The sequence below is a fragment of the Bombus fervidus genome, chromosome 6, assembly GCF_041682495.2.
Source record: "Bombus fervidus isolate BK054 chromosome 6, iyBomFerv1, whole genome shotgun sequence".
In the NCBI taxonomy this organism is placed as follows: domain Eukaryota; kingdom Metazoa; phylum Arthropoda; class Insecta; order Hymenoptera; family Apidae; genus Bombus; species Bombus fervidus.
The window spans coordinates 16,484,111-16,499,187 of NC_091522.1; the positions used below are offsets into that span (position 1 = coordinate 16,484,111).

The 15,077-nt window shown below is 41.4% G+C and overlaps 1 protein-coding gene across 10 annotated transcripts in view; it reads right to left on the minus strand.

Moving 5' to 3' along the window:
* The window catches only part of LOC139988043 (dystrophin, isoforms A/C/F/G/H), a 445,976-nt gene that overhangs the window by 88,002 nt on the left and 342,897 nt on the right, over positions 1-15,077 (minus strand). For all 10 annotated transcript variants that reach the window (XM_072004969.1, XM_072004970.1, XM_072004965.1 and 7 more), the window contains one exon: positions 13,447-13,619. In XM_072004969.1, the coding sequence (XP_071861070.1) occupies positions 13,447-13,619 (173 nt within the window). The remainder of the gene's footprint in view (positions 1-13,446; positions 13,620-15,077) is intronic.

Here is a 15,077-nt window from a genome sequence, read left to right on the forward strand (position 1 = left end):
GGAATTATTCATTCGAAAACAGCTTTTTTATTTAATGTTGTAACGATCGAAGCGTTTTTCTTTGGCAGAAAATTTAACAGAGCTTCAAAGAAACATTCCGCATTGTTTCGAAACGTCACGTTATCTCAACGCGTATAATTCGATATAATAATCCACGTAACAAATATAATTTCGACTAATGCCAGTCTAACACGGTATACCGATAATTTGAAATCGACATCGGCCGAGAAGAGACTCGCCCCAATTCATTGGCGGTCAGATTTGATTACAGATCAAATTAATCTATGCAGATTAAACGCTTACCACTGGGTTCGAACTGCGAAACGCTTTTCCCCTGAATGACTCGAGCCGGCAGTTCGATTAAACGCTTACTCTACCCCTACTATGGCGATGAGTTACGGTACTGTTTGGAATAACGAGTCGTTTAAATCGAAATTAATGTAGAAGATTTATTAAGGAGACGCCGGTTTCGAGCCGCGAGTAATAAATCGACGCTCGGAGGAAACCCACGTTTCGCCAGCCGTGTACACGCGTTAGGATCTAAACTGGCTAAGTAAACCGTGGCTTCTATCTAATTCTAAGAGTATGCCTCGCAGTGTAATCCCCGGAAATCCCTGTACACACCGCCAATACCGACTGTTCTTCCGGATAAAAACACAATTCCAATGAATTCTGTTCCTATTTGGACGATCAAGATTCACAGTGGAAATTTATATCAGATCGAAAACATCCAGATATCAATAGATTCGTCGTTTCAAGAAATAATTAAGTTACCATAGGAGCTAAGTTTCAATACGCGTAACAGTTAGAACAACAATTAGAATTTTAGTCAGTTCAAAGAGTCGAAGAGTTTACCGAATTTATAGCAGGCGCGAAAAAGTAACGATTCGATGAATCTCGAGTTAATTTTTATTTTTACTCGAATTACTGGAAACTAAAGCCGTCTTACTGCAGCAAACCTTTCGATTGTAATAACGTACCATAGTTTATAAATATACAAGTTGTTTTACTGTTCGCTTGCAATAATATTATCCTTAGAGCGAGCCATAGTAATTCAATAACTCATACTCGTCGAGATCAAACGAAAACACTTGCACATCCGATCATCCACGTTTACGACTATCTGCTGCTATAAATTCCTATCGATTCCTGGCGGAGAGAAGCGGAGAGCTTTGGGGTAACGTCCCTCGTCGAACGACGCTGGCAAGGACACGGAGAACGGCTAAGTAAGCCGGTCGGGTCGCATCTGGTTTGAACGGAACGTAATGCCCGGGAATATAGACGTCGTGGATACGCGAATACGGTTAGGCAAGGAGGAAGGTGCATTTAGCGGGCAGAAACGAGGCAGCCCGCGCGGGAAAACCGACAGCTCTTCCGGAGATTAACGCTAAGCCACACCTTATCATACTTTAAGCCGGCGCTCGCTATCGTGCATCCGATACACCCCTGGAAACACGTACTACCCCGGAACCAGTAATGAGTTACGACTGCTTTCAGACCGGAAGGAAGGAAGCTTCGACCTGAGCGACAGCTTGATTTCATTCTGTTGGTGCATTGCTGTTAAACCACGAAATATAATGCTGTGTCTAACTCATCGGGTATCGGACAAATGGTGTGAATATTGCGTAGAATGTAGTGTTTGTTTTATAGCTTCGTTTTCGATCGGCGAGGGAGTAATTTTTGGGGATTTGTTTCTTTTTTCGAATTGCTTGATGCAAATAACGCGACGATGGATCTGATGGAATTATTGAATTCTTTTGTTAATCGATATAAGGGGGACAGAGTAATTTCTTAATGTTCCTTAGCGTTAGTTAATTGTCAGTTAATCTCTTTAGATCGAAGCGGAATTTGCAATTTTGTTTGGTTACTTTAAGATTACAAAGAACGAAGATAATTAAATACCGTTGACTGGAGAAATCGTAGGATGTTCGATCGCAACTTGTCATTTTATAATCGTTATAAGTAGAACAGGATTAGTTGTCTAGTAATTCTTCGACTACATTCTCGCTTAATACTTTCAAACTATCGTAATCACTCGACCCAAACTCTATCATCCAGTAACATTAATCATCTACCAAACTATACCATAATTTCCTCCCAATGGTATAAATCTGTCATACTTCCAATGAAATATTCTCCCAACATTTTGCACCTGGTCTACACCGTCGAACACGATCGCAACAAATTCCCTGTTGGTCATTCGTTCTCGATATCCAGCCACGTTTTCTATGTCTTCGCGACGACGTCACGTAAAAATAACTTCGATTTGACCGGATTCGCTCGACACACAGAGAAAGAGAGAAATAGAAAGGGAGAATAGGTGCCGTGTTCTGGTAGCGGAAAAGCGCTGTACGTGACAGATTTCGGTGTGTTCGCGAAACGACGGGAAAAGAACGACGATGTACAGGGGGCGACTGATAAGGGCCTGGCTTGGTGATTCATCACGATCCGCGATTATCTACCTGTCACTTCCGGTTCAGCTGGCGCGAGCGACGAATCAACTATCGCGGCTCTTCGCTATCACAGGACCCACTATTTTCGCCGGCATCACCGTACACCTTTCGAAATTGTCGAGGATTCAATGGCGTCCCTTTGACCGAGCTTTTAGACTGGTTCGTTTGCCACGTGATTTAATAATTCAACCTGACAGTCTCTTTTGTCGGTTCTTTCATCGCTTTTGTTCCCCGATATGCGATACACAGCGTGGACACAGATTCTAAACTCGCGTCACGTTATGCGTAACTTTAACGTTCATTGTCCTCTAAATAGATATACAGATTTAATTTTTCCACATGAATATACAAAGCTGCTAAAAGTCCTGATTTTCTGTATGTTACTACTTGAGTCGGGATACTCGCGAACAAATTTGCTTGAAATAACAGGCTACGTAATTTGCTTTGTAATTAGCTAAATTCGAATATGACCGATATTTTATCGGTTACTCGAATTTTTTATTTGTTTTTGATATTTTTTCTCGTTGGTCTTAAAGTATGCGATATTTCCCAATGTTTTCTCCATTGCACTAAAGATTGACAGTGTCTCGCGAAATACAACAGGTTCGATAATTCAGTGCAAATTTCAAGATAGAATTTTAAAATGTCGAAGCTTGCGCGACTCGAACCTTGCTATATCCTTCGTTATCGATATCTACCGGTAAATATCGTTGAACCAGCAGCAAGGAACCTCGAGATCTTATCATTAACCGACTAACTCATCGTTCTCTTTTTTCCAATCTTTCTCTCGCAGTTCGTACGAAAGAATGCGACGAACCAACAAATGCAGAGAAACTCTGATTGCAAGGGAATCGAGACGAAACACAACTGCTTCGTAACGAAGCTCGGAACGATCGCTTCCGGCACGGATGGAAGTCGAGCTTCTGGAAAAGTCGCGACGTCCCCATGCGAGAACAATTGCCGAGCAACGAGCTGCCGCGTGGAAACGGCATTAAAAGAAACGCAGTGAACAGGCCTTTGAAGTCTTTTCCACGGCGAGATACGAGCGTAAAAGCGACGTTGCACGATGCTTCGCGTCGTTCTCGCCCTCGTGTGTTCCGCCAGTTTCGATGATTCGACGCGCCGGCGCCTAGACACTCGACATACGTGAACGCGCGAGTGCGCTAATCGCGCCGCGAGTAATGGCGCTGGGACGCGAGAACCTCTCAGTATCTGTAATTATTCCTCCCGATTCATGTTCTCGAATAACAACCGTGACTCTCCTTTGCTGCCTCTCAGGTTTCATAGCGTTTCCGTGTTTGCAGAAGATACTCTTCTATCTCGCTGTTTCTCTTCCTGGATTTGGCGAACGAGCTTTTTCACTAATTCAGGTGATTCCCGAGGAACAGATGTTTGTCGTGTCGTGTCGGTGATCTTTTTTAGTGTTTTTGAACTGCTAATGTGCAATTTTTACAGTGTACTATACGTAAACACGTTCTTTCTCCTTTCATAGTAATGACGTTAATGGAGAATGTTGCGAATAATTTCGGATTTGTACCTAAATAATTTACTTTCTGTAAATAATTTACGACGTAATTATGATCGATTAATCATAATATCGAGTCACACTCGTGACAAATCACCACAAAACAACATTGACTTGATTACTGTAAAGATATAGCAGGGATTCGGAAATACAAATAATTTACTTTATTCAGCACACAACAGTTATATATCTTATACTCTGAAGACCTCGTAAACCTACTCGCACGCACGTGTCACGGATCAAATTTCTGTTCAGCACATGCTACGCCGGATGCGATGGTCCTTGCGAGATTCCTCATAGTCTGGACGTTAAAAGCTATCCATTGTTAACGCTAACCCTCAACAGGCCTAAGGAGACACCGTAAACCGAATCTGTTCAGTTTCATTTCTCTTAACATTTTCGGTTTACAGATGGTCCGCATATTTGTTGCACGCTCCTAACTATTACGGAGAAAGCGGGTGTCTGGCGAGATAACAGACTTTCCCCATGAACAAGGATGTCCATATCTGGTTTTCTTTGTCATTTATTAACCAATGGGCATCGCGGATCATTACCCTCACTTTTCTACCGAAAAGTGCGGACGACGAATCCGCGTTCTGAGTTCAAAAGGGCACATCCACACCGAGCTTTCTTCCCTGATGGTACGAGCCAGGACCGAACAGTTCTTCTTCCGATCTTTTTGTAGCAAAAACCTAACTGTGAAAAATAAACTTGATTTCATACTGAATCTTGTGCTTTCACTTTAAAAATTACGTGACACACGCTTGCTGTCAACCGACTCTTTCAAATGCTTCTAAACGACTGCCAATCGTCTTTTGTCCCAACTAAGGCCTGGACGCCCTCTCACGCTTACGTACACATTCACATGTACAGTGTAAATGTATCATCTTCCTGACAATTACAAATCACGTTTACAAAATAGCGAAATCGTTAAAACGAAGTTACACAGAGTGTGTCGCTAATTCTTAACGCTACAGAGGATTAATTATTTCCTATGACATCGAGACTTTGTCAAATAAACTGTAATCGATTAACTTCCAAGTAGCAGACAGAAGCTAACAGAAACATCTTATATCACGATCAAACGAATGGGCTCTGTCAACCGGTGGCACGTGCAGGAGACAAATTTTCTCATCCAGTCATTCCCCGAAAGGTTCCAATTTTCACGTACAAATTCTCGACTAGTTCGGGTCGACTGTTTTTTTCGAGCGTCGATTCGAACGGTTTGGTGCACGAGGTTCGAAAATAGAAAATAAAAAAGAGAAGAACGAGAGAGGCAGAGGGAGAGAGCAGCGGCTCCGGATGTTGAACAAGTCCGAAAAGTCCGCGTATCCGACTGCCGGATGCAGCTCCTGCCCTTTTCGCGTGCGTGCCACGGTAACTAATTGCTGGCGCTATTGATTTTACCCGCTACCGGTATCTTGTTTGCGCGAAATCCGTCCCTGGCCGAGCGCAACGCAACGAAAAGTCGCCGATTTTTATCTCGGCCACGCTTCCCTCGTTATAAATCTCTGTCTGTTATCGAGAGAGTGGATTAGAGGGGTGTGCAGCGAAGAATGAAGTTTCTGCGATTTTTATTCCACCTGGAGGTCTATACGCGTTGATACAGAGGGATGGTATAATTTATTTCGGCGACGATGGAACCGGTCATTGGTCGTGTTTCTTTGTTCTCTGTCCGTGTATCGACTGTATCAAAATAGAAGGAGAGAAAGAATAGTTAATGGAAGTACAGTGACCTGAACATCATTATTTATACATATATTTATCAGAAACTTTATTGGATATATTACGTGTTATACAGAGGATTTTGTTTGGCATACGATAGGACCATCGTGAAACAAATACGAAAATGTACATAGATGTTACAAAATATTTCTAGCAAACATACACTTTATGGCGAGAAAATTATTTTTATCAAGCGTATATTTGCAGTGAATATATTGTAAATTTTATACATATTTTTGGACTGGTTCGTGGTGACACTCGACCACGGAACTTCCCAACGGCTTCGCGACACAAAGCGCTATATCTTCAAAGCGTAAGACAAACAAGCCTAATGTACCATCGATACCCCTACGGTTCTTTCGCGGCAACCCTCGCGGACATCTAATAAACGCGTGCGTAGTAGGAATATCGAGGGGCAACGAAGAAAGAAGGTTTCGAACCAAAGATTCATTCTGCCCTGAGCTGCGAAGTGCGAAAGGTTTAGTGTCATAGCGAAGCAAACATAATTAGAGATACGTGATTATTGCTCTTGATAGTTAATCGTTAATCGTGAATTGTTAATCGTTAATCGTTGTTGATAGTTAATCGTGATTGTTGATCGTAAATTGTTGACTGTTGCTTGTTAATTGTTTAATAAATTTTTTGTTGAAAATCAAGAGTATTTCTTGCGGGCATCTTCACCAACGACCACCTCAGGTTTAAAATTTCAGTGTTGTAATTGTAATAATCTAATGATAATTCAAAGAATTTTCTATAATATACGTAATATGTTCATAAAAATGTTTAATGGTAAACGTTCAAATACTTTTGTGAGTTACTGTATATATATATATCGGAGTATTGGAAAGTCTCAAATATCAAACACGCGGTTATAATCAAAACGTATTAACGTAAAAGCGATACGGAATTTCTCGATGGTTGACGAGTCGTTCTATAAAAGAAGAAAGAAAGGGACCAGGGTTACCAATTCTTTGTTTGTTCGCAGCAATGTAGTTTACCCCCGAATTTACCCTCCCTTTCGCTTCGCTGAACCAGCAAACCTTCACGAAATACTGGAGTTTCGCTACAAGAGAGGAGAAGGATTGTGTAATTCGTACGGCAAACAAGAGCGGCAGGCAGCTGTTGCACACATCGGGCAAAAGGATTACGACGTCTACGAGGAAAAGCTGTTGCCGGTGAAATTAAACCTGACTGTTCTTTAAATGGAAATCGAACGGTTGTTCCTTATCGATTAAATACCATTCTTTCCACCAAACACGCGTCAAATTTTACGAATTCATGCAACTTTAAAATCCTTATACGAGGTATAATATAACAAATTACGAAACAATTTGCAAGATATATATGCAAAAACTATACAACGAAATATTCACGAAAATATTCCATCACTTACCGCAGAATCTTTTCATGCTATTTCATGAAATTTCACTGCTATTGCAACGAGATATATACGTAAAATTTGGAACCAATTTGAAGATCTATATAGAAGTTACAAACCATTTACCGCAAACGTACGCTTAGTAGACAATCGATATACAGCAGGAAAATTTGCATAAATATTGCTGCCTATTAATATACCGAATAATTAACTAATATAGTGATTATTGAAATATTTTGCCCATTTTTACGATACAAAATGCTTGTAATAAATATCTTTTAACATCTATATAGTTTCAGATTGCTTTCAAAAGCCAATACATATAATGTTTTCTTATATCCGTAAGAAATTGCTACAAGTGTTCAAATACTTTCTCGAACCACTGTATCTTGCAAGAAGCAGAAATAGTTGGCTGTAATATCCTGCGACTTAATCAGAAAACCGGCAACAGGCAGCGGTGAAAAACATCGAACCGATGGATGTATTTTTCGGTACAGTATCGAGAATCCAGCGCGACATTCTATTAAAAAGCCAATCCCTGCGATCGACGAAGCTGGACAAAGGCGAGAGAGGGCGGACATTCGGTTGTCGGCTGGTTCTCTCTCTTTCTCAGCATCGGTGGCCGGTTGTTCGGAAAGTTTCGCCGACGATATAACATATCAGAGGTATCGGTGTTCCCGACCCCGTTCAAACCGGTGCCAGAAACGATCGTTGGTCGAATTATCGGGATCAGCATTTCCAACGGTATTTGTGGTCTGATTGCGGACTGGCAACCGCGTTGAAACCGTGCTGGAACGACGATTCACAACCAAGAGAGAGAGAGAGAGAGAGAGAGAGAGATTGAAAATTCGAAGGTTACCACCGGTAAATATGGCGGACGATTCAAAGAGAAGAAAAGGGATTAAAAAAAGAGAGCGAGAGGGAGAAAACGATCGAAAAGATCGGCGAAATCAGAGGAACAAGACGAGAAGCAGGGTCGAAAGGGTGGAAAGAGGAGGAGACCAAGCTTCCGTTCGCAGCTTTCGTTGCTCCGTACCCTCTCCCACGAATACGTTCTCCCCTCCGGTAATCAAGCACCGCGAGCTTGAGCTCGGACTAATTAATGGAGACTGATTGCTCGACTCTATCCGGGTTAACCCGCTGCTGACTTCGCTTTATCGGTGCTACTTAAATTTTCGAGTCATTCCCCCTGAACCACGGAACGATTCCAGCCTTTTCTGCGAACACTTTGAGCCTCCGGAGAGGATTGAAATTAATCCTCTTGGAGTGGAGTGAGTGAGTGAGTGAGTGAGTGAGTGAGAGAGAGAGAGAGAGAGAGAGAGAGAGCGAGAGAGAGAGAGAGAGAGAGAGAGAGAGAGCGAAGGCGAATCCTATCCCGTTATCGGGATCCTGCATGAAACTTCTCTGTCTCTTCTTCGCCGGCGACGGCTGTAAATTATATGTAAAAGAACCGAGGATTGAATAATTTTTTTTTTCTACTATAAATTTTCGCCAGTTTTTAACGTAGGGGGATGACTGAATGGAAGAATCCTTGTTTAAAAAGTGAATTTGCAAATTGTATGGGTTAAAATGCTGCGTATGTTAGATATCGAGCCATGAAATATTAAACGAGCCTTAAATGAATCTGATTGATATTCTACCGATCTTTCAATATATCTAATGCTTCATATTTCATGGAACAATTATTTTAGAGAGAAATACTTCCGGCTAATAGACGGATCTCGAAGGTACTATTCAGAGATTCCTTCCTTACTTGCTTTCGTAAGAGCCTGAAATATCGGTGCTTCTATCAAACAGGAATAATAAACTTCAGCAGAGTTGTAGCCTCTCAAAGTAAACAGCTCAAAAACGGCAACAACTTCCAGAATCGTCCGATATTAAACCGACTCGTCGTCTAATATCGTCGTAGAGTACACAGTCTCAAATGATATCAATAAGCAACCTCCTACGTTATTCTTTAATAAAGTACAAACGTTTGTAAACTGGTTTCATTCCCGGTGAAACATCATGACGATGCAACAGCCGGTTTCCATCTAAGCAAAAATCAACCTTCTGCCCGGTTACCGCTGTCCAAACAGAAGCGGAGAGGGAGATATCTTTATTAAAGTTGACGGACGGCGCAAGATTGAAACGCGAAACTGTTACGTACCACGGACGGTTGTCGAAAACCAAGATGACTCACAACTTTCCTCTTTTGGTTGTCTCAGTATGCCGAGAAATTTCCCTTCGGCCGGCCATCGTCAAAGCGTTTAACTTCCGTCGAAAATTTCCGTCACCGCGCCGCGAATTCACATAGTTCGTCCGGCTAGGCGAAAGTTTACCGAGAACCACCGTCTCAAAAGCTGGAACGAACGCGACGTCATCAAGTTGCCGCGACTGGAAATCCGATTATGTGCACCCGTAGCAAACGTGTCGTCGAAATTCCCTAGTGAAAAGAGCATTTTCTTCGTCGTCTTCACCGCTCGTTCCCACTGTAAATACGATACGTGTAATCGAGTCTGTGAGAGTTATCGAATGAGAAAAGTCCAGAAACACCGTTAGTCACAGCTCTTCAAACACTTGGATACATTCGTCAGCTAAAAACACGATCGATGGAGAAGCTAAACAACCATCGGCAGCAGACCACAGCCAACTTCGAATTAGAACTTGCCACTTAATCAGGATTACACGCGCTATCAAGCAAAGAGATTCCAATCGAGTTTCAGAAAAATTATCGTGAGATTCCTCGGAATATTCAACGGATGAGAACGGATCTCAGAGGTCGTATTTAGAGTCGAAGATGCATTCAGTTTCGGTACAATAGTAAAAACAGCTAAGCATTTCTTTTTTAGTGAAAAATTTCCCTTAATAAAACATCCGGAACCTGAAAAACGCGGTTTTGAAGAAGTCACTTTCCTCTCTCTATCGTATCGATCGATCGCAAGGATCCATTTTATACTTCGCTACGAAAGCACCGCGATGGCAACTCGTGCGTGGCATATCCGATGCACGCGACAGAAACAGGGATTCGCAATTTCCACCGATAAAGATTTCAATATGGGCACAGAGGTAATCCACGAACGTAGTACACGATGGCGATCGACGGCAAGAAGTTTCCATCTGGAAACTCCTTGCAACGAAACTGCTTCCGCAAGGAAGATGTGCGAACTTTTCTACGAGGAAAATCCAAGGAGGATTTATAATAAACTGGCTGATGCAAATCAAGCGCCAGCCGGTTCAAGGATTCAGGTCGGGATTCACGTTTTTTAAACGGGCGCGGCTTTTGCAGACGATAAAAATGGGAAATTGATTAAGCGAAACGGGAATAATAAATGGACATTGACTTTAGAATTTTCTTGCTCGCCCTTTGTCTTTTTCTCTCGCTCTTTTCCTAGTTACGCGTTTCAGGTCACCGTGGTAATTTTTCATCGACGAATTTCAAAAGAACTAGCAACGGTCTCTTTTCATCTTTTCCTCCAGAATTGAAAGATGAATGGAGTTTTTCACTGGTGAACGTTGAAAAAACAGCGCCCCGGTAATTTTTCACCTACGAATTTCACAAACTAGCGAACGCTTCACTGTGCTTCTATTTTTGTCTTCGGAAGATGAGCGCTGAGCACGCGGATTGTAAACACGGAAACGGAGAGTATTTAAGCCCCGATGAAATTTTTGGATTCAAATATTTTTTCGTTCTATCTCCACGCTGTTAAAAAAGATGATAGTTTTGCCATTAAAACAATAAACAGTTATAAATAATCGAGACTGCGTATCTACTATCGTAAAATTTTAAAATAATATCTGAACGAACAAACTGTTAACATTATAATATTATCTATTATAATAATATCTAGCAAAAATGATAAAAAGTCGCGAATTATGGACGATGGAGCAAAGAAACGCGGGTGGATAGTAGCGAAATAACGAAAAAAAAAGTTTCACTTGTATGGCAAAAAGAGAAGAGAATCCCTGATTATTAGAACCGAAACAAAAGAGAAGAAATTATCGGTCTTTTCACAGAATAGGTTGAAATTCTTAAATACAAATCTCTCATCCGATCGTTTCCTTCGGATAACGCAATAGAATATTAATTCTACTAACTGAATTCCAAATGCTGATTCGGAGAACTCAAATTACCATGTAACAAACGTAAACCCTGATTGTAATCCGGGCACGCATCGAGCATCGACCGACTAAAATCAATATGCTCCTTAATAATCCAACCTGGTCGGAGTCGATGCGATCGGAGCAGAGGTTTTGCGATGTCAAAGCAGCATCGCGGCTTCAAAGTTTCACGGAGAATCCCGTGAGAGTTTCTCATCACAACGCATCGATAGGGTTGGAACCGAGGCCAGGTCGAACGTCAAAGATCCAGAGGGTAGGGGCGAAACGGTAGCTCTTTCGTCGCTACAATTTCTGCTTACGTATTACCGCGACGCATAACTGTTACGTTATCAAAGGAGAATGGCGCTCGGAGAATTTCCGGCTTCATAGTTAACCTACTGCGTGCGCACGGCCACTGACCCGGTGCGCCCGGCTTTGGAAATCTTTGGAATTGTTCGCGCGTCAAAAGCCATTGTTCCGGCAATGTTGTCACGAGAATAATTCTCGGTTCGTTGTCACGCGGATTTACGAATTCTTTTTAAGATTTTCAACCCTTTTTTTCCCGCCGTTCCGTCATTGTCGTCGTTCCTCGGCGTTAATCGCGTTAATCGCTGTTTCAAAATATGCATTTAAGCGTGTATACATTGTCTCGTACAACGTGCGTTATCTTTTCTCTCGTGTTTTCCCTTTCTCCATATTAGCAACGTACATTGTTCTTCCCTTTTCTTCCTTTTAGGCTCCTTTTTTTCTCGTTTTCGTTTGCGTCGAATGATGCCGGTTAAACGTCAACCTCTGTTTCAAGCACGAAAATTGAAGGATATTAAAGGCAGGCGTGGATTTCGTTGACGTTGATGGTATTTTTCAACGTTATCTTTTTCCTATTTGCACCGTTGTCGCGAGCAAAACTGGAAACTGCAAACACGCGCGCACAATTGGAAATACCCTGCGCGTTTCCAAGTTCCTCTGTAACATTTTTGCACCGGCGATTTTCCTAACTCCACCGTTCACATTCCCCGGCCGTCGCGAGAACAGTTTGACATTGGTTTAATGCGTTTTTCAAATATTCAACGGATTAATAAATCGATCGGCACGCGAAATGGAATCTGAAATCAAGTTTTCGGAAGTAAACGGCTCGTCCAGTAGGGACCGAAAAACAGAAACAAATAAAAAATATCAAACGAGACAAAGGTAGAAAAAAATCGCGTTCGTGTTGTTTCGATCCCAGACGAAAAATTTCCACGTGACAACGAAGGAAAGTGCATTGGCTCGCAAATTTGTTTCCGCCATTTTCGTAGGTTCGTTCTCGCGTCAATATGACACGTGCATCTCTTTGGATTTACTTTTTAACCGACAACCTTGCTCACCGCGAACGTATTAAAACATCCGAGAAGAAAATGTCAAACGAAACGAGAAAACTTTACATACAAGCGATCGAATAAGTACAGAGGCATAGTTAATGCAACGTTTAACATGCTATCGGTTGTTTCCTGTGGAAAAAACACATTGATCCCAAAAGAAAATGGACAATTCGATACAATTCGCCAGTCTAATAGCCAGCAGAAGTACGCTAAAGCTCGATAATATTTTCAGATCAAAGCCAATCTCGTTCTTCTTTCCTCCTTCACACATTTCATCTTATTCCAACCTTTATCTCACGTTCCACCAATTACTTCTTCTTCCTATTTCGTTTTTCGTTTTCGTGCGCTTCCTTTTCTATACACCACTCTTTTTCATCTTCTTTTCCACGTTATTCTCTGCTCGTTACACACCACCGCTCCCCCAATCCTCTTCTCCTCATATAACGCGTCATTCACTTCCTTTTTCACTCTATATATTTTTCAAGCTTCTATTTTCCTTAAATCTCGGTTCGCCACTTTCCCACATTTTTCCTCCAAGCACCCTCCGTCCTTTTTTTTTTTTTTTTTTTTTCACCAGACCGATAACCCAACTCTTGGCCGTCGCGTTTCAACTTATCCCCCGTATAATTCATTCTTCCACGCCGCGATCTCGCGCTGAATTCTCTACGGCCACTTCTCGCCGGTTAGATACTCGGCCGCAATCAAAATGGAACGTCTGTCTCGAAACGGCGCACCTGTTACCGCTCACGGGAGCTGAAAACTTCGCCGTTCCACCTGTCATCGTTCTCACCGTGAACGCTAATTGGATTGAAAAAAGAAACGGATAATGTGGGATAGAGGAAAAACAGGAGGATGGAAGAACCATAATGGAGACAAGGGAAGAGAGTAGAAAAAGAAACGAGAAAAAGCAGTACGGTCGTCACTTACCTTATCGCCATACTTTTCGCTTTCAAGTGATGCCATCGCTGGTTCATCTCGTCCAGGCGTCGTTGCAGCATAACCGCGTCATCCTGGCTGGCCAGAGAACTCAACAGCTTCCGTCCAGTACCATTCAGGGATGCGTATACGTCTCGGTGTGTCTCGATTTCCGATTGCAGGTCCTGAAACATCCAAACGAAAGGTAACGTAAATTTTTCTCTTCGAGTGTTGCTAATTTTGTATTATATAAGAACTGAATTTTTGATGGTTGATGTCAATCCTCAATTAGCACCAATGGTTTTTAGTTTCAGATGATGTACAATGAAAAACATGGATTAAATGTTACGTAGAATTTTAGTAAGTTTTTCATTACAGTTTATATTGTGCGTTTTAGGCGATGAAGGCTGTCGATATGATTTTTAATACGATTAAAAATAAATAATTCAATATTAATTCAAATTATCGTAGTTACCATGATCCAACGATACAAATTGAGAATTGTTTTTATTCTCTTTACTCGTAAATATTAATTTAATAAAATTTGCGAGAACTATCATTGCTATTCTACTAAATTGAACAAACGTTCAATTTAGTACGTTTCTATGACTAGTATTATCATATGTATTAGTATTGTATGTTTGGTTTCTGTAATAAATTAAGTTGTGCCTATCAAAAGGATGGCGCTTCCCAAACTCAAATAAATTTTTCCATTTCTCGTATTCTCGTGACGAAAAACAGGAGTGGCAAAAATGTCGACCGACGTGTTACTCGTACAAACTAATCAAAACTGTGCAGGATTGAACTGGAATACGAAACTTCAAACAGAGACATTGTAACCAACTATAACACAAGCAGAAAGCGTAACTTCATAGCATAGCGTATACAGAAGCGTTAAGAACAAACAGTAAATAAAATAAAATAATAAAATAAAAAGTGATCGATACAAGTTACCGTTGTACGATGAAATTTACGATCGTTGCGTAACCATCGCGGAAGCTAATTTTGGCATTAGCTAAAATATCTCGTGATCAACGAACGATGTTATTATCGAAGAAACATTCCATGTCAGCGTGAAATATCCGACGTAGAAAATTTCAAGAATTCGCGCAATATTCCCCTGGGATTTTCTCGACGGGAGAGTACCCTGTGGAAAGTATACGTCGAAAATAGGGGGAAAAGAGAACAGTGTTTCGTCATCGTGATGACGTGAATTGCGGCGAACGCTTGGCCAGAAGTGATTTATGCCGGGTTCCCCATGTACGTCCAAGCTTTCGGTCCACGGTTGACGTGCGCCGATGAAAATAAATCGAGGTCGATGCAAGTGAATTAAGAAATATTCGTTGCTCCGCGCTCTATATACTCCGCGCAATTTCCACAGGTACCAGGATTCGAATAGGAAAATTTTCGTTCAAAATCAAACGTAAAACATGGTTTCGTTTCTGCAACTTGCTACTCTTCGTAAGCGCATTTCACATTTTTCCATTCCTTTCTCGTGGATTGTAAAATCGATGCAGATGCAATCGGTGATTTAGGAGAAACACTGTTTTATGGAAATTTATTTATGGATACCGTGTATATATTGGTATTTACAGCGGAAGATGTATAGCCTCTCTCTCTCTAGAGTTTTAGAATTTAAATTT